Below are 25,762 nucleotides of genomic sequence, written 5' to 3'. Positions count from 1 at the left end.
ATACCCCTTGTTGATTTTTATTATCATATGCAGAGCATTAAAGTAGGAGCTGCATAAAGAAAACACATAGAAGTAGGGTTACCAGATAAAACAGAAGAGGCTGTTATATTTGAATTTCAGATAAACAAACTTTTAGTATAATTATGTCCCAAATATCGCATATACTAGAACATCAATTGCTTATTTAAAATTCAAATTTAACTGGTTGTGCTACAATTTCATTTGCTACATCTAGCAACTTGTAGAAGATCCTTATCTCTGGCAAGCTTACTATTTAAGAGGCAAATTAACAAAAGATCATAACATAAGGTGTATGTGATAAGTGCAGTAATATAACCAGGAGAGGAGATCTCCCCTGATTACCACCGAAGAGTACCTGGAAAATATGGCAACCGTAGTTCCTAAAAGATGACCAAATGCAGATTGCCAGATATGTGGTTTAGTGTGATTTCCAGAGTTCAAGTGTCCTGAGTTAAATCCCAAATCCACTGCTCACTAGCTGTGTAACCTTGGATAAATTAATCTCTATTATAAAATGAGGCTACTAATACCTGCTTTATTAGGCTACAGATCAGAGATAATACATGCACAAAGCACCTAGAACACGGGAGGCACTTCCAAAATGGAAACAGCCACTATGAGAAGGTCACATGGCAAAAAGGGTACTTGTCACAAATATTCAAATGTTAATGTTATGCAGTAATATCGGTAAATTTATTTCCATAATCTATTTACACTGTACAACACTGTTGAAAAGCACCCTACAAGTTCACAGTACATTACAATATATTTACTTTAAAAATATACTCCTTTATAAAAGGTTCATAGAACACTGGCATGTCAACTTGGGATGAAACTCAAAGCATGTCACCAATTCTGCGGTAGCAAGAATGCTTCCAACCATTGTCAATTACACAATCACAAGTCACCATTTCAGTTTTAAATACATATTTTTAAATAAAAAATGAATTCTACAGTGGAAAGTTCTGGCAAGAATACTCATTAGTTAATTAACATATATTTTTATGGAGATGTTGTTTCATAATAATTTACAGTATCAACTTAATTTGCCAAAAAGACCCATTTCAACAAGTTTTGCAGTCCAAAGATTCTTGTCATTCTTGTCTATTTTTTCTTCTTTGTTGGTTCTCCCAGTTCTATTTTGCGCTTCTTAGAAGTATGCTCATCTTTTTCATCATCTTTAAATAGGAAAGGAAGATTTTCAATCAGTAACTTTAAAAAAATATTAAACATTAAAATTTCATTGACTATAACAAAATCGTCATCCTCAACTAATGTTTCTTTCAAAGTTTTCCAATAAAAAATAAAAACTTAAAGGTAGCTGACAATAAGAAAATCAAATTTGTTCTGATAAAGCTATTCTCAAGTATTCTACAGTATATACATGGTGAATATTTAAATACATAATCTACATGTTAAGAATGGGATATTTTCTGTTGTTTTTTTACAAAAGAAGATGTCAATTTAACCATGACATTATTTAAGTGACTATCTGGTAGTCTTTCCCTTCTAATCTGCCTTCTCTCTCCCACAAACAACTCCCCTCCCTATTTCATCTCCCCATCCCCTCCCCCACACTTACTTTTTGAAGTTAAAAAAGCACTCACAGGTAGATGTTTCACTGAAACTGTATTTTCAATTTTGTCCTATGTAGGTAGTTCTACTTTCTCCCCCATTCCCAGGAGAGTCAGAATATTCCAATGGCAAGACAAAAACAGGCTTCTTCCCCCCCTTCATATTATGGAGAATTGGGAGAGGGGAGGGGAGAAGAACCTCAAATTAAAACCATGTTCTTTACACTTTTCGAAAATGTTATTAGTATCTGTAGTCACAGAAAATTTCTAATAAATAAAAATATTGTAAAATCTGAAACAGTGGACCCTTTTATTCAATTAAAACAATCCAGCTACACATTTCAACAAAATACAGGGTAGCACAGAGCAGCTGTTAGTTCCCATCCTTGAACAAATGTGTGGCATTATTTTAAGAACTCCACACAGATGGAATAAAGTACACGTAGGAGATGTTATGATTTATAAAGTACAAATTTATTTTAAGCACATTACTGAATTCTTTGTACTTTATTTCTCAATCAAGAGATACTCAAAGTTCAATAACTACCCATGTGGTAGCCTATAAAAAAATGTTTTGATGCTGAAAGGGGACTTCCTATTAAAAAATCTGGGAAGCCAACTGATATAGAACATAGACTCTTTTTTTCCAACTTCCCTTTTATTATTAACAGTCAAGAGAACAATGCCAATGTCACTGTTATTAATCAACACTTCACATTTACAAAATGACTTTACAGTCATTTTTACATGTTATTTTTTGATATTCTTCTGATAAAGACTGAGGAGTTCTGTCACTACTCTTTTTTTTAATTGGATTATAGTTGACACTAACATTAGTTTCAGGTGTACAACATAGTGATTTGATATTTTTATACATGAAATGATCACCACAATAAGTCTAGTTATCACCTGTCACTGTACAGAGTTATTACAGTATTATTGACTATATTGCCTATGCTGTACATTACATCCCTGTGCTTTAACTTATTTTATAGCTGGAAGTTTGTACCTCTTAATCCCACTCACGTATTTCACCTGTCCCCTTAACTCCTTCCCTTCTGGCAACCACCAGTTTGTTCTCTTTATCAAGGAGTCTGCTTCTGTTTTGTTTGTTCATTTGTTTTTCGGATCACAAACTCATTATGGGAAAAATAAACTTAAAATTTTAAGCCGGGACTTTCCTGGTGGTCTAGTGGTTAAGAATCTGCCTTGCAATGCAAGGGATGTGGATCAGGGACCTAAGATCCCACCTGCCTTTGAGCAGCTAAGCCCTCACATGGCAACTACTGAGCCCGTGTGCCACAACTAGAGTCCAAGCGCCACACAAAAAAAGATTTTGCATTCGGCAACTAAGACCCAACTCAGCCAAACATAAATAAATGAAAACAAACAAACAAACAAACAAACCTCCCTCAAGCCTTCAACTCCCTTCCGATAACTACCATATTCAGAATATTTCCTTTGTTGATATGGACAATAATTAGTATCAAAGCAGGTAATGCATCTTCAAAACCAGCCAAGGTCTTTGTTTTTTCATTGGATTTTAATTATCACCATGCCTGACTTTTGAGATTCTTTTCACTAGTAATATAAAAATTGAAATTACTTTTAAACTCTACTAGAAAATGCACTGCTAACATATTCTAAAAAGACGATCCTGAGACACTTCTGCTTTTAGTCTGTCACTTACTACAAATACACTGACTGAATAACAAGGAAAACAAACTACAGAGGCTAGAAAAATAACTTCCTACCAGTTGCTGAACAGAAGAGCTAATGCCATCTAGTGATACAACAAGGCACTGCCTTAGGGAAAAAAAAACTTGGTGTTTAATCAACTTTACTGAGTTTCTTACTCTGTGCTATATACTACAGATGCACTAGTCAGGAAGCAGTTGTTTTATATGGAATTCACATCACTTGAAGCAAACAAGTTTAAATTATTGACAGAAACTAACTTTATAAATTCTTTAAACAAGTGCTGGTAAGTAGTAAGGCTCTGTAACGAGTTCTGAATTTTTCCCAGCTTCTTCTATCTAGAAGGAGTTAACTGGTAAAAAGACGCCAAAGGGAAGAAAATGAGAAGAAAAGTAAAATCAAAGTTATCTGATAATCTAAAAAATGAGATAATTTAAGAGTGTGGAACTTCTAATACAAGATATTTTATGAATTTTAAAAAAAGCTAAAAAAAGACGATGGGAAGTCGACTTGTTAACATGGCACAGGAGACTAAAATGGCAAAAATCACTTCTAAGAAGGAAGGTATTTATTACAAAAAAAGGATAGTTATACTCAACAACCAACATCGAAGTCAGAATTGAAGATTTCAGTATTATCTTTCAATCTCATAATCCAGCTTTAAGCTGGCTGAGCACTGGGATCCTTTTGTGTTTTGACATTGCCAACATCCACTTCCTAGTGGAGGGCCATCCTGTGATCAAAAGGTCAGAAATTATCATGGGACTAGCAGCATTATCTGACACATATTTTCTTCTATCTGAATTTAAAAGGCAAGCTGGAAAAAAAGATAATTCTTTCTACTTGTTTGTCCTGGTATATAAGCCTAGGCTTTTCCACACAGGAACAAAGATAGACGAACACCAGCCTATTGACACCCCGGATTGAATATCAACTCTAATGGCCTTACTGCCAATCCTTCCCACAGGAGAGCTACTCCTCAAGCACCCTGGCTTGGAAAACATCAAGAGACTAAACCCCAATAAAGCATCATTTCCATTTAAAAATCTGATTCCTATTCTGTCTCTTCCTACTTGTGTGAAGCTAGGCAAATTCTTTAAGCTGCAACTGTTTTCTTGTCTACAAACAGTAATAACAAACGTACTAACTCTGTACTAGGTTGCTAAGAGTAATAAACTAGAAAACTTATGTAAAAGTATTATTTTAGAGCTTGGCATTGTCTAGTTTTGTGACCTTGGACAAGTCACATAAGCTCTCGTTTTGACATTTCCCTAATGGTTTCACAGGGGTTGTAAGGATTAAAGGTAATTTATGCAAAAGTGCTTTTTATTAACTATATAAAAGTATTATAAAATATGAGGCATTTTAAATGTCCACTTCATTTGGCATCTCCAAAGAGATGCCATTTACTGAAAATATGCCTTCACTAGTGATTTCTAATTCACACCAGAAGTCATGAAAGAAATGGAAAAACCAGGTAGAATCATAACTGGAGAGTAATATCTTTTATAGTAAAAAAAAAAAAAAATTCAAAGAGAACATACACTGCAGAGTGTATACTGCATTTAACTGTCCATCTCTTTAGGGTTAGTTAAAACTGTTTCTTTAATCTTTCTTTGACTTTCATGATCTTGACACTTTTGAAGACTCAGCTCATTCTTTTGTGGAATATCCTTCAATTTGGATATGTTTGTGTTTGACAGGAATGTCACCAACGTGATGCTGTGTTCAAGTGACACTCAGTTTTGATTTGTCCTATTACTTACGATGTTCAATCACTTGATTAAAATCGTGTCTTCCAGGCTTCTCTACAATGAAGTAACTCCAAAATAAAGTTACTGCTTTTTTCCATTTGGAACTAACAAGTATTAATTTTGTGAAAAGATACTTTAGATCTGAATAAATATCCTATTCCTTAAAAAACACAAACAAACAAAAACTGGAGTAAGACCTTCTACCAGTTTGTTACCCTTTCTCTCACAAGAAAATTCTCTACAGTTATAAAGGAGCTAAGTAAAGTAGCACTTGCATTATGGGAAGATCAGAAATTTGTTTAAGAAAACGGCACACTCTTCCATAAAAATGACAGTCAAAAGTATTTAGTCCAATCATCCATTAAATACTTAAAATGTACTACAAATGGAAATACAAACATAAATAACCCCTGGATCCTGGTATTTAAGAAACTCATTTTTATAAAGCAAACAGACTTATGAACAAACAGCACATAAAAAAAGTGGTAAGTGCCATCCATAGGAAGCCCAGGTGGCTCAGTGGGTAAAGACTCCACCTGCCAATGCAGGAGACACAGGAGACTCAGGTGGGGAAGATTCCCTGGAGAAGGGAATGGCAACTCACTCCAGGATTCCTGCCTGGGAAATCCCGTGGACAGAGCAGCCTGGCAGGCTACAGTCCATGAGGTCGCAAGGAGTTGGACATGAAAAAGAGTCGAACATGACTGAGTGACTGAGCATGCACATGCATGTGAGACAGGGTACAGAGGAACAGATATTTAACCACAGACTAAGGTGAAACATGTATGGAACCATTAAAGGTATGGAACCATTAAAGAGCTTGTCTATTCAGTGCTGAATTTTAAGATCTTAGGAGATGGCAACCCGCTCTAGTAATTTTGCCTGGAAAATGCCATAGACAGAGGGGCCTGGCAGGCTACAGTGCATGGGGCTGCAAACAGTCGGATGCAACTGAGCACATAACTACAAGGGGGCCATGTGAAATGAGGGCAGAGAAAAAGGCAGTCTATCACAGAGGACTGCTGCTGTGAAGGGTTTTAAGCAAGTGAGGCCAGAAGGTGGAGTGGGTAAAAGTATGGAAGCAGAGATTACTGAGATGACTTATGACTCCTTTTTCCTATTCTAACTACCTAACACTTAAAATCCAAGCAAGAGATGGAATTACAATATTAGAACTAAGGCAAGACAACTAAGTCATTATCTTACTATTATTTTTAATCATTATGTATTAATGGTAAGAAATTCATTTTGTGACACTAATTTTAGCTCTAAAACACAACTGCTTTAATATAAAGTAAAACCTTCACCACTTCACAACTGTGATTACAACAAAGGGTTTATGAAGTAACTCATGTTGCTCTAACAATAAGACATCATATATCACACATAATACTGGTTGAGATATCAAAGATTTCACTTTAAATCCTGAATATTTTATGACCTTTCTCAAAAACAGAGCAAAAGATATCCAAAGACCATCATAATCAGTTTAACTCAATAGATTTAAATTTCATTCATTAAATATCTCGTTCTTTTAAAATTCATCACAGGGATCAAAAGGTATTACCACTGGAGTCTGACTTCCCTTACCTGATTCCACTGTCTCCTCCCCTTCTGGTAGAAGCCTAGCTTTCTTAGCATTCTGTGGGGCATCATCACCATTGTCCTCATATATGTTAGACCATTTTATTGCCATATCCAGCTCTGGAGGGGGAGGTTTCTTCTCTGTAGAGTAGGTCTCCGGAGGTGGTACATAGTTTGACTTCCATATTTTGAATTCCTTTGGAGGCTGTTAAGCAAACACATTAAGAAGCACTGTGACGAACCGAGGTTTCTATAATCGATGTGGGCACATGCAACTCCCTGCCGTTCGCTTACTATTCAGGTTGACTTTTTTTTTTTTTTAAGGTTTAAAGACACATTTTTCCATCAAAATCACAATACTGTTAAGTGAAAAGCCAAAGGGTTCCCTGTACGAATAAAGCTAATAACTTTTAGTTACCAAAGAAGAATCCAGTCTCAGATACTACGCCAAGGCTGACCCCTTCAGGAGGCTGCAGCAGACACTGTCTTGGAGGCAGCACCGCAGGCACTTCGGCGTCAAAGGGAAGGGGTCTCGGGGAGAAGCTGCAGCAGGGGGGCGGGGGAGTCACCACCGTTAGTCCTCGCCGCGCGGGGTCAGGGCACCGAGTGTGGAGGTTTGGGTCTCCTCACAAGGGGGTGGGGGCTGCGGGTCCAGTATGACACCCACCAGGCTGGGGGAAAGGGGCCCGGGCTCCCCAGGGCTGGAAGTGGGAGAGGGTGGTGCGGCATCCCGCAGGGCGTGACTGCGTGTGAGGGGCGGACAGCTGGTCCCCAAGACGGGGCTCAGGAGGAAGGGGGCGGAGGCTGGGACCAAGATCGAGAAACGGGCTCGGGGACCTCACCTCCTCTGGAGCTTTGACGACGTGCCTCTCCCAGTCTATCTGTTTGTTGAGCGGATTGTAAAGAAAGGCCGGGCGAGTCACGCTCCGGAACAGCTCGTCTGGTCCAGGCAGCCGCTTCTCCGCCTTGTTCCCATAGCCGCCGGCAGACTTCGCTGTATCTTGACCCTTACGACTTGTTTCCTCCGGCTCGCTGTTATCCTCCTCGTCCGAGGAGCCTGAGCTGCTGCTGCCGTAAGCCGCGAAATAGCTCAAAGGATCCTTCTCTTCCGCTGCCATGACTGCTGCACCGGTCCGCCCAGGCCTCCGCCGGAAACCGGAAGTCACTCCAGGGCCCGCCCCGCAGTTGACCCCGCCCCAAGGCTCGCTGACGGGCCGGAGGTCTGCGCCCCCTGGCGGTTGCGTCGCGTTTTTGCGCCCGGCTTCGGGGACTGAGGCTGAAGGCTGGCCGCACACGTCCCTAAACAGGGAGTTCTAACGCTCATTACTGAGAGGCCTTGAAAAGAGACAGATCCTGAGACGGTAGTCTCAACCAAACTTTCAAATACAGTAAGACTTTATTAAAGGCAGAGAAGAGCTGAAAAAATTTCTTTTCACTGCCACCTTAAAGCCCTTGCCCAGTGAGACCGGGATTTCTTCCTGTTTGTACAGCATCTCTTCTTCAAAATAAAATTACTCGTCCCCTCTGTCGTCATGGAAGACCTCTGTGGGTAAGTGGTCAAGCAGAATTCTCTTCTGCTTCACCTCATTCCAGCGCGCTCTGAACAACCTTCTTTGTTGGAACTTCTCTTGTATTGCATCACACCACTCTGAGGGATCCTCCAAACGCTATGGCTTCTTACTGTCAGCCTCCTTCCGTGCTGGCTTTGCTCTGTATGGCCCTTAAGTGCTGATGGTTCCCAACGTACTATACCATCGTTCAGCAACACCTACTAACCAGGTGTTACAGAGTTGCAAGGCAGATCAGATCAGATAAGATCAGTCGCTCAGTCGTGTCCGACTCTTTGCGACCCGATGAATCGCAGCACGCCAGGCCTCCCTGTCCATCACCAACCCCCGGAGTTCACTGAGAGTCCATCGAGTCAGTGATGCCATCCAGCCATCTCAACTTCTGTTGTCCCCTTCTCCTCCTGCCCCCAATCCCTCCCAGCATCAGAGTCTTTTCCAATGAGTCAACTCTTCGCATGAGGTGGCCAAAGTACTGGAGTTTCAGCTTTAGCATCATTCCTTCCAAAGAAATCTCAGGGCTGGAATGCTTGTGGGTTCAACAGCCGGGTCTCCAAATCCAGTCTCTACAAGGCAAGCTCTGAACCACACCTCTCTACTTGGCTCTTAAACTTTCCCTAAGGCCAGGTCTCAAACACCCACTTAAAGATCAGTAAATTGTTTTTCCATATAATTTGCTTCTACATTTGTGTCCCCCCCTTTTAGTAAATGACAGAACCACCTGCTTAGCCACCAGGGAAACTAGAAATCTTTGACTTTTGGGGAACTCAGAATGATACACACATGAAGGCAATAAAGTTGGTATCAGTGTAAAGTTGGTATCAGTGGTATGCATTCACAGACCTCACATAAATATGCCTATGTCAGACATTATTTAGCAACTATACAACAATGGTTTTTGTAGCCAAAGAATGCAGATTAAAATTAACCAAGGGAAGAGATGTAGGGGATAGAATGCTGGAGCCTTCCACATGCAGAGCTTCTGGTTGTCTTCTCCCAGTGGAGGTGTAGACAATGCTCACTTCTGCAGCAAAGATATGTGACAACCTGCATGGAGCCATCAGGGGAGCCTCACCAGAGCCTGAGTCTCCAGAGGTTTTATTGGGGATTGGTCATTCGGACATAGCCTCCAGCCCCTCCAGAAAATTGAAAAGTGAAAGTCGCTTAGTGTCCGACTCTTTGCGACCCCATGGACTATACAGTCCATGGAATTCTCTACTCCAGAATACTGAAGTGGGTAGCCTTTACCTTCTCCAGGGGATCTTTCCCAACCCAGGGATTGAACCCAGGTCTCCTGCATTGCAGGCAGATTCTTTACTAGCTGAGCCACAAGGGAAGCCCAAGAATACTGGAGTGGGTTGCCATGCCCTCCTTCAGGGCACCTTCCCAACCCAGGGATTGAACCCAAATCTCCCACATTGCAGGCGGATTCTTTACCAGCTGAGCCACCAGGGAAACCCAAGGATACTTGAGTGGGTAGCCTATCCCTTCTCTAGGGGATCTTCCTGTAGGGTAAGGGAGTTAGAGAAGGTGAGGTTCAGAAAAAGAATGAGACCTGCACTTTACAGGAACAGATCACCTTTAATGAGGCGAGAAGGGGCAGCAGTCAGATTAGTGAGCTGCAGCACTAACCCAAGAAAAGAGTAAGTGTATATAGAGGCATATATGTGGAAAGCTACTGTCTTAGGGGGCCTGTTCTTCTCCAAGGTTGTTTGGAGTAGTTATCTCTTAAACGACTGGGGCAAGGAATTCTGGATATCCGCCAGAGGCTGGGACCAGCTGGGAGCTGGGTGTAATCAGCCTTAAGGTCCATTTTTTAACTTTGGGTGAGAGAGTTCTTTATTTGGCATAGGATGGTGGGGAGGACTCAGAGGGGAGTTTTAACTCTGGGCTATTTTGAGCCGTGTAACTTTCTTTCACTTCCCAACCCAGGAATCAAACAGGGGTTTCCTGCATTGCAGGCAGATTCTTTACCAGTTAAGTAAGCTACCTGGGAAGCCTATACTAGTCTCTAATACACCTTTTATTTCAGTATAGTAAAAAGAAAGAAGAAAATTCAAACTTCTCACAATGGTTTATAAATACTTCCATATCTGCTCCTCACTATCTTACTTGATAGTGAAATCTTACTTTTCAATCCAGGCTTCTGAATTCCCTACTCATCCCTCTTACGATCCTGCCTGTACTGTCCTCACTAGCTTATTCTTGCCTCAGGCCTTCTGCACTCGATGTTCAGTCCAGTTCAGTTGCTCAGTCGTGTCCGACTCTGCGACCCCGTGAACTGCAGCACACCATGCCTCCCTGTCCATCACCAGCTCCCGGACTTCACCCAAACCCATGTCCATTGAGTCGGTGATGCCATCCAACCATCTCATCCTCTGTTGTCCCCTTCTCTTCCTGCCCTCAATCTTTCCCAGCATCAGGGTCTTTTCAAATGAGTCAGCTCTTCACATCAGGCAGCCAAAGTATTGGAGTTTCAGCTTCAACATCAGTCCTTCCAAGGAACACCCGGGACTGATCTCCTTTAAGAGGGACTGGTTGGATCTCCTTGCAGTCCAAGGGACTCTCAAGAGTCTTCTCCAACACCACAGTTCAAAAGCATCAATTCTTCAGCACTCAGTTTTCTTTATAGTCCAACTCTCAGATCCATACATGACCACTGGAAAAACCATAGCCTTGACCTTTGTTGACAAAGTAATGTCTCTGCTTTTTAATATGCTGTCTAGGTTGGTCCTAACTTTTCTTCCAAGGAGTAAGCGTCTTTTAATTTCATGGCTGCAATCACCATCTGCAGCAATCTTGAAGCCCAGAAAAATAAAGTCAGCCAGTTTCCCCATCTATTTGCCATGAAGTGATGGGACCAGATGCCATGATCTTCGTTTTCTGAATGTTGAGCTTTAAGCCAACTTTTTCACTCTCTTCTTCCACATTCATCAGGAGGCTCTTTAGTTCTTCTTCACTTTCTGCCATAAGGTTGGTGTCATCTGCATACCTGAGGTTATTGATATTTCTCCTGGCAATCTTGATTCCAGCTTGTGCTTCTTCCAGCCCAGCGTTTCTCATGATATACTCTGCATATAAGTTAAATAAGCAGGGTGACAATATATAGCCTTGACGTACTCCTTTTCCTATTTGGAACCAGTCTGTTGTTCCATGTCCAGTTCTAACTGTTGCTTCCTGACGTGCATACAGGTTTCTCAAGAGGCAGGTCAGGTGGTCTGGTATTCCCATCTCTTTCAGAATTTTCCACAGTTTATTGTGATCCACACAGTTTGCCTAAACTTCTCTCTAGAACTTCACACAGCTGGCCCCTTCCTTCTTATGATTTAGGCTCAGCTCAAATGTTTTCTGCTTTGAGAGGAGTTCCCTCATGTTGTTATACTCTGGTCCAAGTTGCTTTTTAGCTCGTACACACCCTATTTTGTATCTGGGGCAGCTAGAATTATCTAGGTTTGCTTCTTTATTTTCTATGTCCTCCAACTAGAATACGAGTTCTCTATGAGAACACAGAGTTGGTATGTTTTGTTTATTGCTGTTATGTACAGTACCTAGAATGATAGGTACCAATAAATACTGAATTAATGAATGAAAAAATACAGTTTCCACTTTTACCTGCCATCTGAGAGAGATGCTACAAGAGAGCTACAGCAAAAACTAACAAACTAACAAAATTACGCAAAGCAATTATATTCCAATGAAAAAAATAGCAAATAAATAAAAATAGAAAAAAAAATTTTTTTAAAAGAGCATGGAGTTATAGAAAGAACACTGACCTTAAAGTCAAACAGTCCTAGATTTCAATTCTAAAGAGATTGTTTCTCTGTTTAAAAAAAGTAACAATAAAACCTTCCTTGCAGGGTTGGTATTAGCACTGAAAACAGTAATACACATGTGGAAACACCAAGCCACCAGTATTTGACACCCAGTAAGACTGTGGTTTCCAAACATTCTTGCACATTGGAATCACCTAGAAATTTTGACAAACTTCTGATGACTGTCTTTCACAATCCAAACATTCTGACATTCTCATTTAATTGGCAATGGGGTGTAGCCTGGCACTGGGATCTTTAAAAGCTCTTTAGGTGATTCTAAAATGGGCAGCAAAGTTTGAGAACTACCACAGGACAACTGTCTGATAATTAAGTAGAATGTCAAGTTCAGAGTGAGGACTTTAGGAGCAGTGCTAAACTTACTCACAAATTGTGCTTAAATTTAGCTTTCCTTTCAGAAAACCCTTCCTAAGAGTACATTTAACAATTAAAGATCGATTTGCTCCCCGGTTAGCTATAGCTATTTTTTCCCCAATAATCATGGTATAACTAAATATTGATCATACTACTATATGATTCATCAAACAATATTTTATGTAATTATTAAGTATATATATTTTAAAACATTTTTAATATTCAAAGGAAAGCTATGACAAACCTAGAGAGTGTATTAAAAAGTAGAGACATAACTTTGCTTACAAAGGTCTGTATAGTCAAAGCTGGGGTTTTCTCAGTAGTCATGTACAGACATGAGACTTGGACCATAAAGAAAGCTGAGCACCAAAGAACTGATGCTTTCAAATTGTGGTGCTTGAGAAGACTCTTTTATTAAGAGTCCCTTGGACAGCAGGGAGATCAAACCAGTCAAAGCTAAAGGAAATCAACCCTGAATATTCACTGGAAGGACTGATGATAAAGCTGAAGCTCCAATACTTTGGCCACCTGATGTGAAGAGCCAATTCACTGGAAAAATTCCTGATCCTGGAAAAGACTGAAGGCAAAAGGAGAAGGGGGCAGCAGAGGATGAGATGGTTAGATATCATCACTGACTCAATGAGCATTAATGTGAGGAAACTCCAGGAAATAGTGAAGGACAGAGGAGTCTGGTGTGGGTCTCAAAGAGTCAGACATGACTTAGCGACGGAACATAACAATATAGGAAACAGGGGACAGGAGTGGGTACATGGGAACTCTACTTCCTGCTCAAGTTTCCCATAAACCTAGGACTGCTCTAGAAAATAAATTCTCAATTTTTAAAACAATTAAAAAAAGTGAACTCAAAGGTGTATTTTTTTATATTAAGTGATAATATATCTGTGAACTTTTTCACTGCTGCATTAATCAACCCAATAACCAGTTGCACTCTATCATGTCAGACTACCATTCAAATTTACATTTTTGGCAACGGCTGGTTTTCAGTGTTTAAAGGAAAAAAACTGACTTCACAGGATTCAGAAAACCCAAAAGCCTGAATTTGAAAACCCAAAAACCTTAATTTTATTGCCTACGTAGTTAGTCAACAGTCTGAAAGAACAGTATTAATATAAATATAGGTGCTACAGCATATCGAAATTAAGATCTTTGATTCCAAGTAAATCTTAAACTTAAAAAAAAAGTAACTGCATATCAAATTTTATTTTAATAAATGAAAAGCCTGCTTCTGCTTTTTAAAAAGATTTCTTCAAACATAATGTCACTATTTTTTTTTTTCAACTGCCAGTATCTTATGCTATCCTGGAGGTGAAACATGCTTCTCTAAAATCCTTGGAAAATGTTTATACTATAAAAATCGCCCAGTCTTTAAAAAAATTTAAAAGCCAATATGCCAGTCTTCTTCATGATTGATAACTTCATCAGTCCATTCAGAAATGAACTTCATCTCACAACTTGAAGTAATATTTCCTATAAAAATTGGTACATATAAAAATAGTTCTAGGTATTTCGTATTGAAAAAATTGAAACTTCCAAAACACAGCACTACAACTTAAAAATGTTTATTTTCAATAGCATATTTCCATCTCTGCTTTTTGCAAGTAATGGAAATATATATGAGACAGGTATCTGGAAATAGATAATTATAATTTAATGAAAACAATGAAAGCAGATTTATAAATTTATAAAATAAGTCATACTTTGTCATAGAACAAATGATCTGCTTGTTCCAAATAGTATTAAAAATAGAATGTAATATACACACACAAAAACCATTTTGTCCTAATTATTTCAATTGTACAGTGGTCCTCATTAAAAGGAAACAAAAAATACAGAAAAAAGTATTTTAAAAAATCTCATCAAATTATATGTAATAACTGAAGTTTATGCCAAGATTTTTCTTTAGGAATAAAAATGATAAAGAATGTCACAATTTTAAGGAAGTAGTATTTATTAGTAAAATTAGTAAGACATGTATTTTGGCAAATTGATACCTTAGCTGGCTCAAACTCCATTAGATATCCCTCTGAATCAAAAGGGAACTTTGTAAGTGTCTGAAAGCCAACTAAGTGGGGAAAAGATTTTTTTCTGTCTGCTGGCAGTTTTCCCAGTAGTGACAGGCTTTATTACCAAATGGAAACAGCTTAATTCTGAAAATTCACTGCTGAATGGTTGGAAAGGACTATTAGACTGTGAAACTTATTAGCGCAAACTCACAAGGAAGAAACATTCACAGTCTAACATTCTATTCTCAAACAGAGAAATGTTGTCTATTAAAGTTAGTCTTAACACATGAAGAGAGTGAAAACACTAAATCTCAAACTTTTGAAATTTGAAAATACTGAAAAGTACATCATCAACATTGAATATGATCAACACTTACTTTAGCTCTCTAAAAATATGCTTCTTTTATTCTAGAAAATTCTATTTACAAAGTATGTTTATGTTGCATTTTATAAAACATGTATGAATATTAGTAAGTCATTGTAGCAATTTTATGATTCATATCCTTTCCAATATTTTTTGTCATCATTAAAAAAAAGTAAAAGGCAGTAAACTGTCATTGCCGCAAAACAGCACGTGATCGTAAGGGAAGAAACATCTCACTAGAGTTTCCTTCTTCTTCTAACTGCAGCTCTGGAGGCAAAGGAGGAGCCCCAGGGTCCCCAGGTCTTGGAAGTGTAGTTGAAGAGAAGGTGGGATTTTCAGTTCTGCCTACTTCTAGAACAGGCAAATTCAGAGAAGAATCGGTAGAAAAAAAGGGGGCCGTGCTGGATTCTCCTTCTGGGTGATACATGATGGTGGATACTCTCAGTTTCTCAGAGAAATTACTCTCATCCGAATTTGATCTAGAGAGGTTATTTGTGGCTCCATCAGGAAAAGGCTCACAGCTGCTACATTTCAGTCCTACAATACAATTATTCAGATATAAATAAGAAGTAACTAGGAAATGTGAATCCACACCCATCTTGGAACTTTTTAAAGATTATACAAATTTAAACAGCAGTTTTGCTCCTGACAATCCTGAAGTATACTGCTATTTACATTTTTGAGACAAGTGAATAATCTCAAGGAAGCTACATAACATGCTAAAATTCACATTTAATTTCTGTACTTATACTTAACCATTGAAGGACCTGAAAAAATAAAGTAGCTCCTAAAATTATTCATAGAATAAGAAATAGCTTTTACAACTAAAAAATATTTTTAGGCATTCTAGTATACACACACACACAAAACTTTACCCAATAAAAATAAAGTTAAAACTGTATATATCCTAAAATTCTGTAAGTTAAGTACTTTCAATTCCTGAATCATGGAGTATTAGAAGTGGAAGGGATTCTGGAGGGCATCCGGGATAGCCTCTCACTGTGAGACACTATGAGAAGACTGAGGCCCAGAACATTGAAGTCATGCCCAACACTCCAGGATTACTTCATGCTAAGGTGACACCTAGAACCCAAGTCTCCTCTTCACATTACACAAAAAATGTTCTGATTCTCAACCTACCATTTTACTTAAAGAGCAGTGGTTGTTCTGAACAAAAAATTCTGTCATATCCAAAGGATATAGTCAACAATTAGCCTCATGGTGGAAATAAATACAAATGCATTTATCTTTCTGTTAGGCTTAGCAAATATTCAACCCAACTGTGTACAGGCACAGAAAAGTTTCTGAGTTGACAGATTTTGTATAACACCTGCAAAGTCTGTAAAGCACATCTGTATGTCATTTTTTTTCCATTAGTTTTTCAACTTCACAATGCAGTCAGCATTTCTGTCCCATGGAAGAGAAACTATTTTCTTAAATATGTTTCAAGGGGAAACTTCACATGTGTTCCAGCCTCAGACTTATAGACTGAGTTCTGTAAGGTAAAGTTAAATTACTTGTTTCTGTTTCCCTAGGGCTTAAAAGTGCTGGAAAAGAGTTGTTATCACACTCACATTTATCTTAAGTGCTATGTAGAGAGAGACAGGGGAAAAAAATGGGGGACTTGGGGGAGAGGGGAATTTAAATTGTGCAGACAATTCTATATAGCATTCCAATCAGTGAGTGTGTGCTCCAGGGTGAGGGTGAAACAGAAGGGTTAAGTTCGCTTCTCCCTTAATCAATATCAGTTTCATGCCTCTCTCATCTCGCCAGACTGAGTGTGATTCTAGTGTTTAAAGTCACATATAATTTATACAACGTGATTCTTATCAACATAGGCCAACTATTTTATTGTATGATCAACTGGTAGAAGAAAAACCACCAGAATTTATCAAAGGTAAAATACTTTACCTATACGCTGTTCTTTATTTATGATCTGCATTTTCAGGGGTTACTTTTTAACAGATTGATCTTGCATTCTACTAACTTTAGAAACAAACTCCTGTGTTTCTATGAAATACTGCGATTTCATTATGAAATTGTTTTCTATAAATATAGGGTTGCTGCTGCTGCTGCCGCTAAGTCGCTTTAGTCGTGTCCGACTCTGTGCGACCCCATAGACAGCAGCCCATCAGGCTCCCCCATCCCTGGGATTCCCCAGGCAAGAATACTGGAGTGGGTTGCCATTGCATTCTCTGAAATGTAGTGTTAATGAACATAAATACAGAACACCGAGAGATACTTCACTTTTCCAATGTAATGAACTCAAATAAGGTTAAAAAAATGCAAATCAAATGTAATGCTGAAGCTTGAACTTTTTAAATAAAAGCAAAAATGGTCATTTCTGGGTTTTCTGTTCTGTATTCTACTTACAAAAGCATTGTTACATTTAAATGAACTCTTGGATACCTAAGATATCTTACCTTTCAGATGCTCTAGTTTTATATTCCTAAGTTTCAGCACTTCATCTGTAATCTTCTGTATTAGGAAGTTCTGTGTTTTTTCTCGTCGAATAGATTCTACCAGGGTATCCAGTCCTTTGGGGTTTTCTTGTAAGTAGTCTAACAGTTTTCCAGCCCTTTTTCTACTTGATGTTCGGCAAGAAATTTCTTCAGTGTCTTCTCTACTGAGTATTTTTTTTGCTCGTAGATGATCAAAATGTCTCTCAGCTATGATTTTTTCACACAGGTATACACGCAAATTTTCTAAAGCCTGAAAGAAATAAAATATGGCTTAATGTAACACCTAAGTCATACAGGTGACTGATGCTAAGTTAGGAATCTGACTGGTAAGAGAAAACATCCTGAAGTCAGGAAGCTCAGCCCTACTAAAGGCATGCTATTAAGATGAGTGAGCAGGGTTTCCCTGGTGGCTCAGTGGTAAAGAATCTGCCTGTTAATGCAGGAGACACAGGTTTGATCCCTGGTCCGGGAGGATTCCACATTCTGTGAAGCAACTAAGCCCGTGCGTCACAACTCTTGAGCCTGTGCTCCAGAGCCTGGGAGCCACAACTGCTGAGCCAGGTGCCGCAACTCCAGAGCCCACGCTCCCTAACAAGAGAAGCCACCACAATGAGCAGTCTGTGCACCTCAACTAGAGAGTAGCCCCCACTTGGGGCAACATGAAAAAAGCCTGTGCAACAATGAAGACCCAGCACAAAAATACATAAATAAAAAATTATATACATTAAAAAAAAGATGAAGGAGGAAAGAGACAGGTGGTCTCCGACTAGATATTCCTCACTGCTTCCGTCCTGCTCTGATCTCATCTCCACAACTATAAGCCAAGATCAAACTACTGTGAGGAGGGGGCCAGTCCTTTTTAGGGATCTTGGGTCTGTGGAAATGAGAGGTATGCTGAGGGCCTTCAGAGGTAAAGATGAGAGCAGAGGTTACTGGACGTTTTAGTTTCCATTTAGTAAGGAATTTATGATTAGTCAGGGCCAGAGAGGATAACTTAGGGAGAGGGCTCATGGTTTATAACTTTCTCGTTATTAACTTTGCATCTCTAGAGTAAAACCCCAAAAGAGAGAGAGAGAGAAAGAAAAAGAAAGAGCCTAAACTAAAGGGGAACATAATGTGTCTGTCTTTGGAGTCAGTTGGCAAGATGATAATCTAACTCAGTCTTGGGAGGTAGAAAGGTATGGGAGGAAAGAAACAGTGGATGTTGGGGAAATAAACTAAAGAAATAAAGAAAAAGAAATCACATAAACAGGCCTACACCTGACAAGGGCTTCCCAGGTGGCACTTGTGGTAAAGAACTTGCCTGCCAATGCAGACCTAAGAGACATGGGTTTGATCCCTGGGTTCAGGAAGATCTCCTGGAGGAGGGCATGGCAACTCACTCCAGTATGCTTGCCTGGAGAATCCCATGGACAGAGGAGCCTGGAAGGCTACAGTCCATAGGGTCTCAAAGAGTCAGAAAAGACTAAAGCAACTTAGCACGCATGCACACCTGACAAGTGCCTGCTGCTGCTGCTGCTAAGTCGCTTCAGTCGTGGCCGACTCTGTGCGACCCCATAGATGGCAGCCCACCAGGCTCCCCCATCCCTGGGATTCTCCAGGCAAGAACACTGGAGTGTGTTGCCATTTCCTTCTCCATGACAAGTACCTAGTGAGGCTTAATTAGCCAAAAATCGATCTGGGTATCCATAAATGGTATTAATAATTTGATGTGAGCAGCTGTATTACATAGCTCCTTCATTTACTAGATATGCGATCTTGGGTCACTTAACTCCTTTGGACTTCAGTTTCCTCATCTGAGTGTAATGAGATATGTAATACTTAACATATGTAAAATACTTGGAAAAGTGCTTGGTACATGTAAGTGATAAGTAAACGTTAGTGATGATGCCAATGATGACTAATTTGATTCGCACTGACAAAGATGAACTAAAGGCAATGGAAAATCTTCAAAATTTACTCCAGTATATGGTGGCAGAAAAGTAGCTTAGGTGAAGGGGTTCCTAGAGTTCTCAGTCCACTAAATTCCCACATTTATTTATTCGCACAAGACACATTTCACATATCTAAATGCCTAATATGCCAAGTGCTGACAGTGGATATGCAAAGATGAACAAGACTTAAATTCTGCATGCGAAGGGCACATAGTCCAGTTGAAGAATACATTATTAACTCAAGTTAGTAATTGTGAGATAATGGAATATGACCCAGAAAAAAAATGATATAGGTCAAGTAGTGGAGAAGCATAGAAGAGGCAACTTATTCTGCCTCTAGGACCTGGGAAATTTACAGAGGCCACACCTGAGCAAGAGGCATGAAAGGTATGTAGTAGGGGAAATTACATTTCCTTGTAGCCAAAACCTCATCAAAGGCTTATAAACAAGAAGCCATAAGAAAAGTTTTACAGAGGGCTGGGGGAAGCAAAAATTGGGGTCAAAGGGGACTAGTTAGACGACTGCTGCCATATCTTACATATATTATGCTGAGTGCATGAATTTCAGCTGACAGGATGAGGAGAAAGAAAAACAGATTTAAAAGATGAACTTCTTGGAAAACCTCATGTTTCATTTCTACCATATGTTGTTGATCCCTAAATTTTGCTATGTGATGCAGACTTTCTCCCTAGACATCCCAATGGTACTTGAACTTCAACATTCCAAAACCAAATTTATATTCTCCTATCCTTTTCCTCTGACACTGTAAACTCACTTGGGAGTACCACCATCTATTCAACAAGCTATAAACCTTCAACCCATCCTTGACTTTTCTGTTTCCACCCACCTGATACATTCGATCACCCACCCACCAAATCTTGCTGATATTCATCTTCCTCAGCGCATACATTCAAATCATCACCAAGTCTTATCACTACTATTTAAAAAAATGTCTGGAATTCTCCTGTTCCATCCATATCTACTATCTGTACCCTGATCCAAATCACCATCATCTCTCACCTCTATCTATAAAGTCCAAGAATCTCCTCACTGGTTGCCCTCTTCTCACTTTTGCTCACCCCAGTCCATACATTAGGCAGAGGAAATTCTTCAATAAGTCTCTATTACACTTGGGAAGAAAATTCCACTTTACTACCATCTATAAGACCCTTTATAATCTGGCCCTAGCCTACCATCCTAACTTCACCTCAAGGCACTCAACAGCTTGCCTGCATTAGATCCACTGCAAATTCTATTCTGTCTAGAATGTTCTTCCCCAGTTCTGTCATATCCTTCAGGAATCAGTTTAAATATAACCTTCCCTGAACATCATATCTCAAGTAATTTCTCCTCTTATCCTGTTATTGTCTCAGCACCTGTTCCTCTCCTTCACAGTACTTACCATAATTTGAAATTATACATTTGTTTTCAATCCTAAGAACTCACATGTTAAAAGCAAGCAAGAACCAGGTACATTTTGTTCAACTCTGTATATCCTACACTTAGCAGAGTGCCAAGTAGATAATGTTTCCGATGAATGTAAAATTCATCGTTATTTTGTGATTCGCAATTATCATTTTACATGTCTCCTCCTGCCCCAAGAAGTTGAGCTGTTCTCAAACTAGAATTTATCTTTGTTTTTAATTTTTAAACTGTTAGCATCAATGGCAGTATCAGCCTCACAGTAGTGTGTAGTCCATATTTATGAAACTGAACTAAATTCAAAGATGAGAGAAACAACTAGATGAGGTACACAGGGAGAAGCGATACAGTAAAGTGGTAGCCTGAAAAAAAAAAGAAAGAAATGGGAGTTTCCATGTGGATAAGTCCTCTATATCTGCAGATTCTGCACCCTCGAATTCAACCAAGAATGGATCAAAAATATTTGGGAAAAAAAATTTTTTCAGAAGTTTCAAAAAGCAAAACTTGAATTTGCTGTGTGGGTCAACTGTTTACATAGCATTTACATCATACTAGGTATTATAAGTAATCTAGAGATGACTCAGAGTATATGGGCAGATGTATGAATGTTACATGCAAATATTACACCATTTTATAAAAGGGACTTGAGTATCCATGAATTTGGTATCAGCAGTCAATCCTCCATAGAACTGTACACTAGTCACCAAGACAGAGAATACAGTAGAAACAGCAACTGGCTTTGGGGGAGGGATGATAAAAAATTCAATTTTAGACAAAGTGAGGAGTCTGAAGGATATAAAAGTGGATTTCCAGTAGATATTTGGAAATAAGCACTTAGAGATGAGAAGGAAGGAAGTCCAAATATGTGAATGATAATTTTAAGAAAAGGTCACAAACCACTTTGAAAATATCATGAACAAAATTTCTAAGAAAAAAATGTGCCCATACTATTTTTCATAGATGTCCTGAAACCTGTTCATGATTCCCCAAGGTTATGAATTTCTGATACAGCTGTAAATTGAAGTCATGGAGATGGAAAGTATCAATGAACAGATGGGAAAAAATAAAGGCCTGGAAGCCTCCCTTCACATCTGTACAGGTTTTATATATATAGGTTTTTTATGTACATGTTTTCTATCTTTTCATTTGACCCTCTCACTACCTGTCTTATCAACTATAAAATGGGAAAGACAATGGTCTGCCTTAGAGGTTGTTGGGAACATTGTCAACTGTGTGACACAGCAGGCCTAGCTCTTGAAGTTCATGTTTTTACTGGCACAAATCTTGAATACCACCACACTCTTTTGTTCTTTAGTAGTTATCAATATCCCAGTCTTAACTAGAATATAAAACAGGGGTGACTTTTTTTTTTGTATCTTCCCAGGCCTAAGAACAGTACTTGCCATAAAATAAGTGCTCCCCAACTATCTGTTGAAGGAGGAAACTAAGGCACACGTCCCAGTCATAACCAATTTCCTTCTGCTAATTCATTATCAGAATTGCTCACAGTAATTCTGTAATTACTCACTGTAATTATGAGTACAGCGCAATAAACCTTACAGGTGAGGGAAAAGCAAACATTTAAAACTCTGTTGTTCTGTCTAGTTCACAAAGATGATTTTGTGTTAAGTACTGCAGTGGTAAGCCAGAACACAGTTCATGTTCTTGTTGTTTTTAATTTGAATATAAAGTGTTTTGATGGTTCTCTGAGAAGTCTCATGTGGCAAAACAAGTTACTAAAAGCAAAGGAAAAGAGAAACAGGTCAGACCTCAATGAAGTCATTCTCTACGAATAAATACTAAGCTCTGTGCACTTCAGCATCCAAGGAGAAGAGTATAATTTAGCTACCGAGTATCTCCAACGTTTACCTGTACATTAATTCTCGACTTCTTGTCTTCTCCCCCCACCCCCACCCCACCCCTTCAATTTAAATACGTGGGTGTTTCCTTAGTAGGGGAATTCCAGGTAGTGCTTTCAGCTGTCGAGCTTCCCCCAACCCCTTTTGCAAAAGTTTCACGTATTTGCTCCGCTGCTTGGGATGCTTTATCTGATCCAGCTTTTGCTCCAGGTCGAGCCAGCAGCCAAGGCAGTCTGACTCAAGGATGAACTTGAGTCGTCGATCCCTAGCAACGCTGCTCCAAAGCGCATCTGGGGTGAAATCACCGGGGATGAGTGAAGAGTGGGCAAGAAGCTGACTGTGAAGAAACGCTCCACTAAACAAGGTTTCAGAAACCCAAGCCCTGCTTTTATTGATTTAAAACGTAGATTAACAGGTCAGCGGGGGGCAGGTCACTTCCACCAAGGTTCCTCGCATGCAGGGCTCGTCGCGGTCCTGCGGTTCTTGGACGTTCCGCTTCTCAGACCCCGGACTCCTCCTCCAATTCCGACTCGGACTACGACGCTGGGTTTCCGCTTTCCTCTCCCGCAGTACTGCAGCCAGCCCCCGCCCGCCCCTAGCCCGCGACGGCACCTGGGCAAGGTTGTGCTACTCACGTCCTTCTTCACTTCAGTCAGGTCCTCCTCGGTGAGGGACGGCGCGGTGGGCTCCATGGCGGAGGCGGGAGATGGCGCTTCTTCCGGGTCCAGGAGCTCCGGCTGCGCCGCCCCGCCCAGGCTGCGGGCTTCGGCCTTCGAATGAAGGGGCAGAAGGGAGGCAGAGAGGGTCTAGAGGGAGAGGGCTGCCCCGTCGAGGACCGATGGACTAGTAAGTCAAACTGTGGCGCTTCCGGCAGAGCCGAGGGCGCAGCAGACCTCCTTGTCCACAAGCGGAGCTCGGAGCCCCGGATCCTTCTCTCTCCGGGAGGCCCAGGAGCAGGCACCGCCCCTCGGGGGGCCACCGGGAGAGCCCGCCCAGCCTCTACAGCAGCCAATCAGAGCCAGCCTGCGGGACACCCTTGTCCCCGCCCCCTGCCGGAGCCTTTCAGGAGTGGCTCCGCCCACAGCCTCCTAAGCGTCAGCGTGTGGCAGCGGGGTGGCCTCCCCGAAGGGAATCGTTTCCGTAGGTGGGGTGCGTAGCTGCTCTGCCTGCCTGCGGTCGCCGCCTGCGCAGACAGTTCACAGGTGGAGTCGGGTCTCTGCTTGTCTGTACTTTATGGTTCCTCCCCTTTTCCCAGACCCTATCCAACGATTTTCTGTTGCTGCTTGCTCACTCGTTTTAAAACTATTTGGTCAGACACTGACATGCGTGCGTACACATACACGAGACGCGTGTACACAGCCTATCAACAGTATTAAATTTATGAAAGAGAAAAACCGCCTACAATCCCAACACTTTAACACTGAATTTAACGTCTGCATTCTTTTTGGTCACTTTATTATCAACATGCTTCCTCATTTATTCATCCGTATAATGAAGATTTGTCTACTTCCTACCTTTCACAGGGCCTTTGTGAAAATTAAATGACGTGGTATCTGTAAGATTCTTACAGGTATTGGGCACACAGTACACACCCAATTTATCATTATCTTACACTACTAAAACATGTATTGAGTCCTTACTAAGATGTTGTAGGTATCTTATTCTGTAACCATTCTACCGTTATACTGGGGAGCCTGATGAACAAATCACTATTCTCAGAATGGTATTCCAGCTACTGACAGAGGTGTATATACCCAGTAAAAATCTGGGTGGATGAAAAGCTCAAAACAGAGTCCTGCGCACAAGAGGGTTGTTTGGACAACATGCTAAGTAAACTAGAAATAAAGTAGATGGTACTTGAAGCTAGAGGGTAGGTAAAAATGATAAGAGGACCAAAAACAAACTTTGAAGCCCAACAATTAAGGGAAGAGGAAGGAAAGGAATCAGAGAAGAATAACATTGCCAAAGCCACACCAGGCTATATTTGATCACAACACAGGGGTTCTATTTTTAACATTAACATTATGTCAGGTCTTTTTCTATATTGATACATAGTATTTTTTCTGATTGCTTAATCTTCCATCTGCTTGTAATCCAATTTACTAAACCATTTGTTCTTTCATTTCTCAAACATTTACTGAATGTCAGCTATGTGCCAAAGACTGATTGCTCTAGGTGCTGGGGAAACAGCTGTGAACGAAATAGATAACAATTCCTTTCCTCCTGGAGTTTAAATTCTAGCGTATGTGTGTTTGGGGCAAGGCAGACAGACGTTTGAAAAACATTGTGTAAATTATTTATTATGTTAGATAATGAATGCTAAGAGAAAATGTAAGACATGGCAATAGGATGAGGGTGTCTAGAGTGGTAAAATTTTAAATCGTCTGGTTAATGAAGACCTTATTGATAAAGGAAGATTGGAATTACTACTTCAAGGAATGAGGGAATGAGCCATGAAGACATATGGAGAAAGAATACAATGAGAAGAGGAAACAGTCGATGAAGAGGATCCAGTGTGACCGGGGAGGGGATAAGGTCCTTGTGTACCACTGTAAAAGTTTACTTTGACTTTGCTCTGAGTCATATGGGCATACTCTGAGTCAGACGGGAAGCCACTGGAGGGTTCTGCACAAGGAGTGATATGATCCGATTTACAATTTGAAAAAGGAACACTTTCACTGTTGCCTTGAGGGACAGGAAGATGGGAGAGGGGAGACCAGATAGGGAGCTATCACCATCATCTGGCCCGGAAGATGGTGGTTCTGAATGGAGCTGGTAGCAGCAAAGGTGGTGAGAACATTTTGAAGCGGGGAAGTGATTTCATTTCCTTTTCAAATAATCACTCTGGTGGCTGAGTAGAGAATAAATTATAGATGTATAGGGTGGACGCAGAGAGATCAGCTGGAAGCTACCAGAGTGATCCCAGCAAAGATGAGAGTGGTGTCACCAGGCTGGGAGCAGTGGTAAGTTTTTCCCCATGGTGACCTCAAGTGAGTGAAGTCGCTCAGTCATGTCCGACTCTTTGCGACCCCATGGACTGTAGCCTACCTACCAGCCTCCTCCATCCATGGGATTTTCCAGGCAAGAGTACTGGAGCGGGTTGCCATTTCCTTCTCCAGGGGATCTTCCCAACCCAGGGATTGAACCTGGGTCTCCCACATTATAGGCAGGCACTTTTACTGTCTGAGTGGCCAGGGGAGTCCTAATACGTGAACAATATGTGAACCATGAACTTCTAGATGTTCAAGCTGGTTTTAGAAAAGGCAGAGGAACCAGAGATCAAATTGCCAGCATGCGCTAGATCATCGAAAAGCAAG

The 25,762-nt window shown here is 40.3% G+C and overlaps 2 protein-coding genes across 3 annotated transcripts; both read right to left on the bottom strand.

Moving 5' to 3' along the window:
- Positions 1-692: 692 nt before the first annotated feature.
- C6H1orf52 (chromosome 6 C1orf52 homolog) lies at positions 693-7,810 on the bottom strand. 2 transcript variants are annotated; one of them, XR_008715827.1, is made up of 4 exons: positions 7,474-7,810; positions 6,638-6,836; positions 1,604-1,752; positions 693-1,199 (listed from the first exon to the last, which is right to left on the bottom strand). XR_008715827.1 is itself a non-coding variant. In XM_055585309.1 (3 exons), the coding sequence occupies exons 1-3, from the start codon at positions 7,747-7,749 to the stop codon at positions 1,126-1,128; spliced, it is 549 nt and encodes a 182-aa protein (XP_055441284.1). In that variant the 5' UTR covers positions 7,750-7,807; the 3' UTR covers positions 693-1,125. The 2 variants fall into 2 exon arrangements, 1 of the variants encoding a protein (XP_055441284.1); XM_055585309.1 differs by lacking the exon at positions 1,604-1,752 and having other exon boundaries at positions 7,474-7,807.
- Positions 7,811-13,944: 6,134 nt separating this feature from the next.
- Positions 13,945-23,433, bottom strand: BCL10 (BCL10 immune signaling adaptor). Its single transcript, XM_055585308.1, has 3 exons — positions 23,081-23,433; positions 17,192-17,480; positions 13,945-15,305 (listed from the first exon to the last, which is right to left on the bottom strand). Exons 1-3 carry the CDS (start codon positions 23,135-23,137, stop codon positions 14,959-14,961), a joined length of 693 nt encoding a protein of 230 aa, XP_055441283.1. The 5' UTR covers positions 23,138-23,433; the 3' UTR covers positions 13,945-14,958.
- Positions 23,434-25,762: the final 2,329 nt, after the last annotated feature.

Source organism: Bubalus kerabau, chromosome 6 (genome assembly GCF_029407905.1).
Source record: "Bubalus kerabau isolate K-KA32 ecotype Philippines breed swamp buffalo chromosome 6, PCC_UOA_SB_1v2, whole genome shotgun sequence".
In the NCBI taxonomy this organism is placed as follows: Eukaryota; Metazoa; Chordata; class Mammalia; order Artiodactyla; family Bovidae; genus Bubalus; species Bubalus kerabau.
Note: the sequence above shows the minus strand (reverse complement) of the source record. Positions and strands in the feature narration are given on the sequence as shown.

Excerpts from the sequence above, each read along its gene's own strand:
- C6H1orf52 (XM_055585309.1), bottom strand. The coding sequence starts at position 7,749 with ATGGCAGCGGAAGAGAAGGATCCTTTGAGCTATTTCGCGGCTTACGGC. Across the intron at positions 6,837-7,473 it reads TCGTCAAAGCTCCAGAGGAG|CCTCCAAAGGAATTCAAAAT; the intron begins GTGAGGTCCCCG and ends TTTGCTTAACAG. Across the intron at positions 1,200-6,637 it reads GGAGGAGACAGTGGAATCAG|ATGATGAAAAAGATGAGCAT; the intron begins GTAAGGGAAGTC and ends TCCTATTTAAAG.
- BCL10 (XM_055585308.1), bottom strand. The coding sequence starts at position 23,137 with ATGGAGCCCACCGCGCCGTCCCTCACCGAGGAGGACCTGACTGAAGTG. Across the intron at positions 17,481-23,080 it reads TGACTGAAGTGAAGAAGGAC|GCTTTAGAAAATTTGCGTGT; the intron begins GTGAGTAGCACA and ends TATTTCTTTCAG. Across the intron at positions 15,306-17,191 it reads AAAACTAGAGCATCTGAAAG|GACTGAAATGTAGCAGCTGT; the intron begins GTAAGATATCTT and ends ATTGTATTGTAG.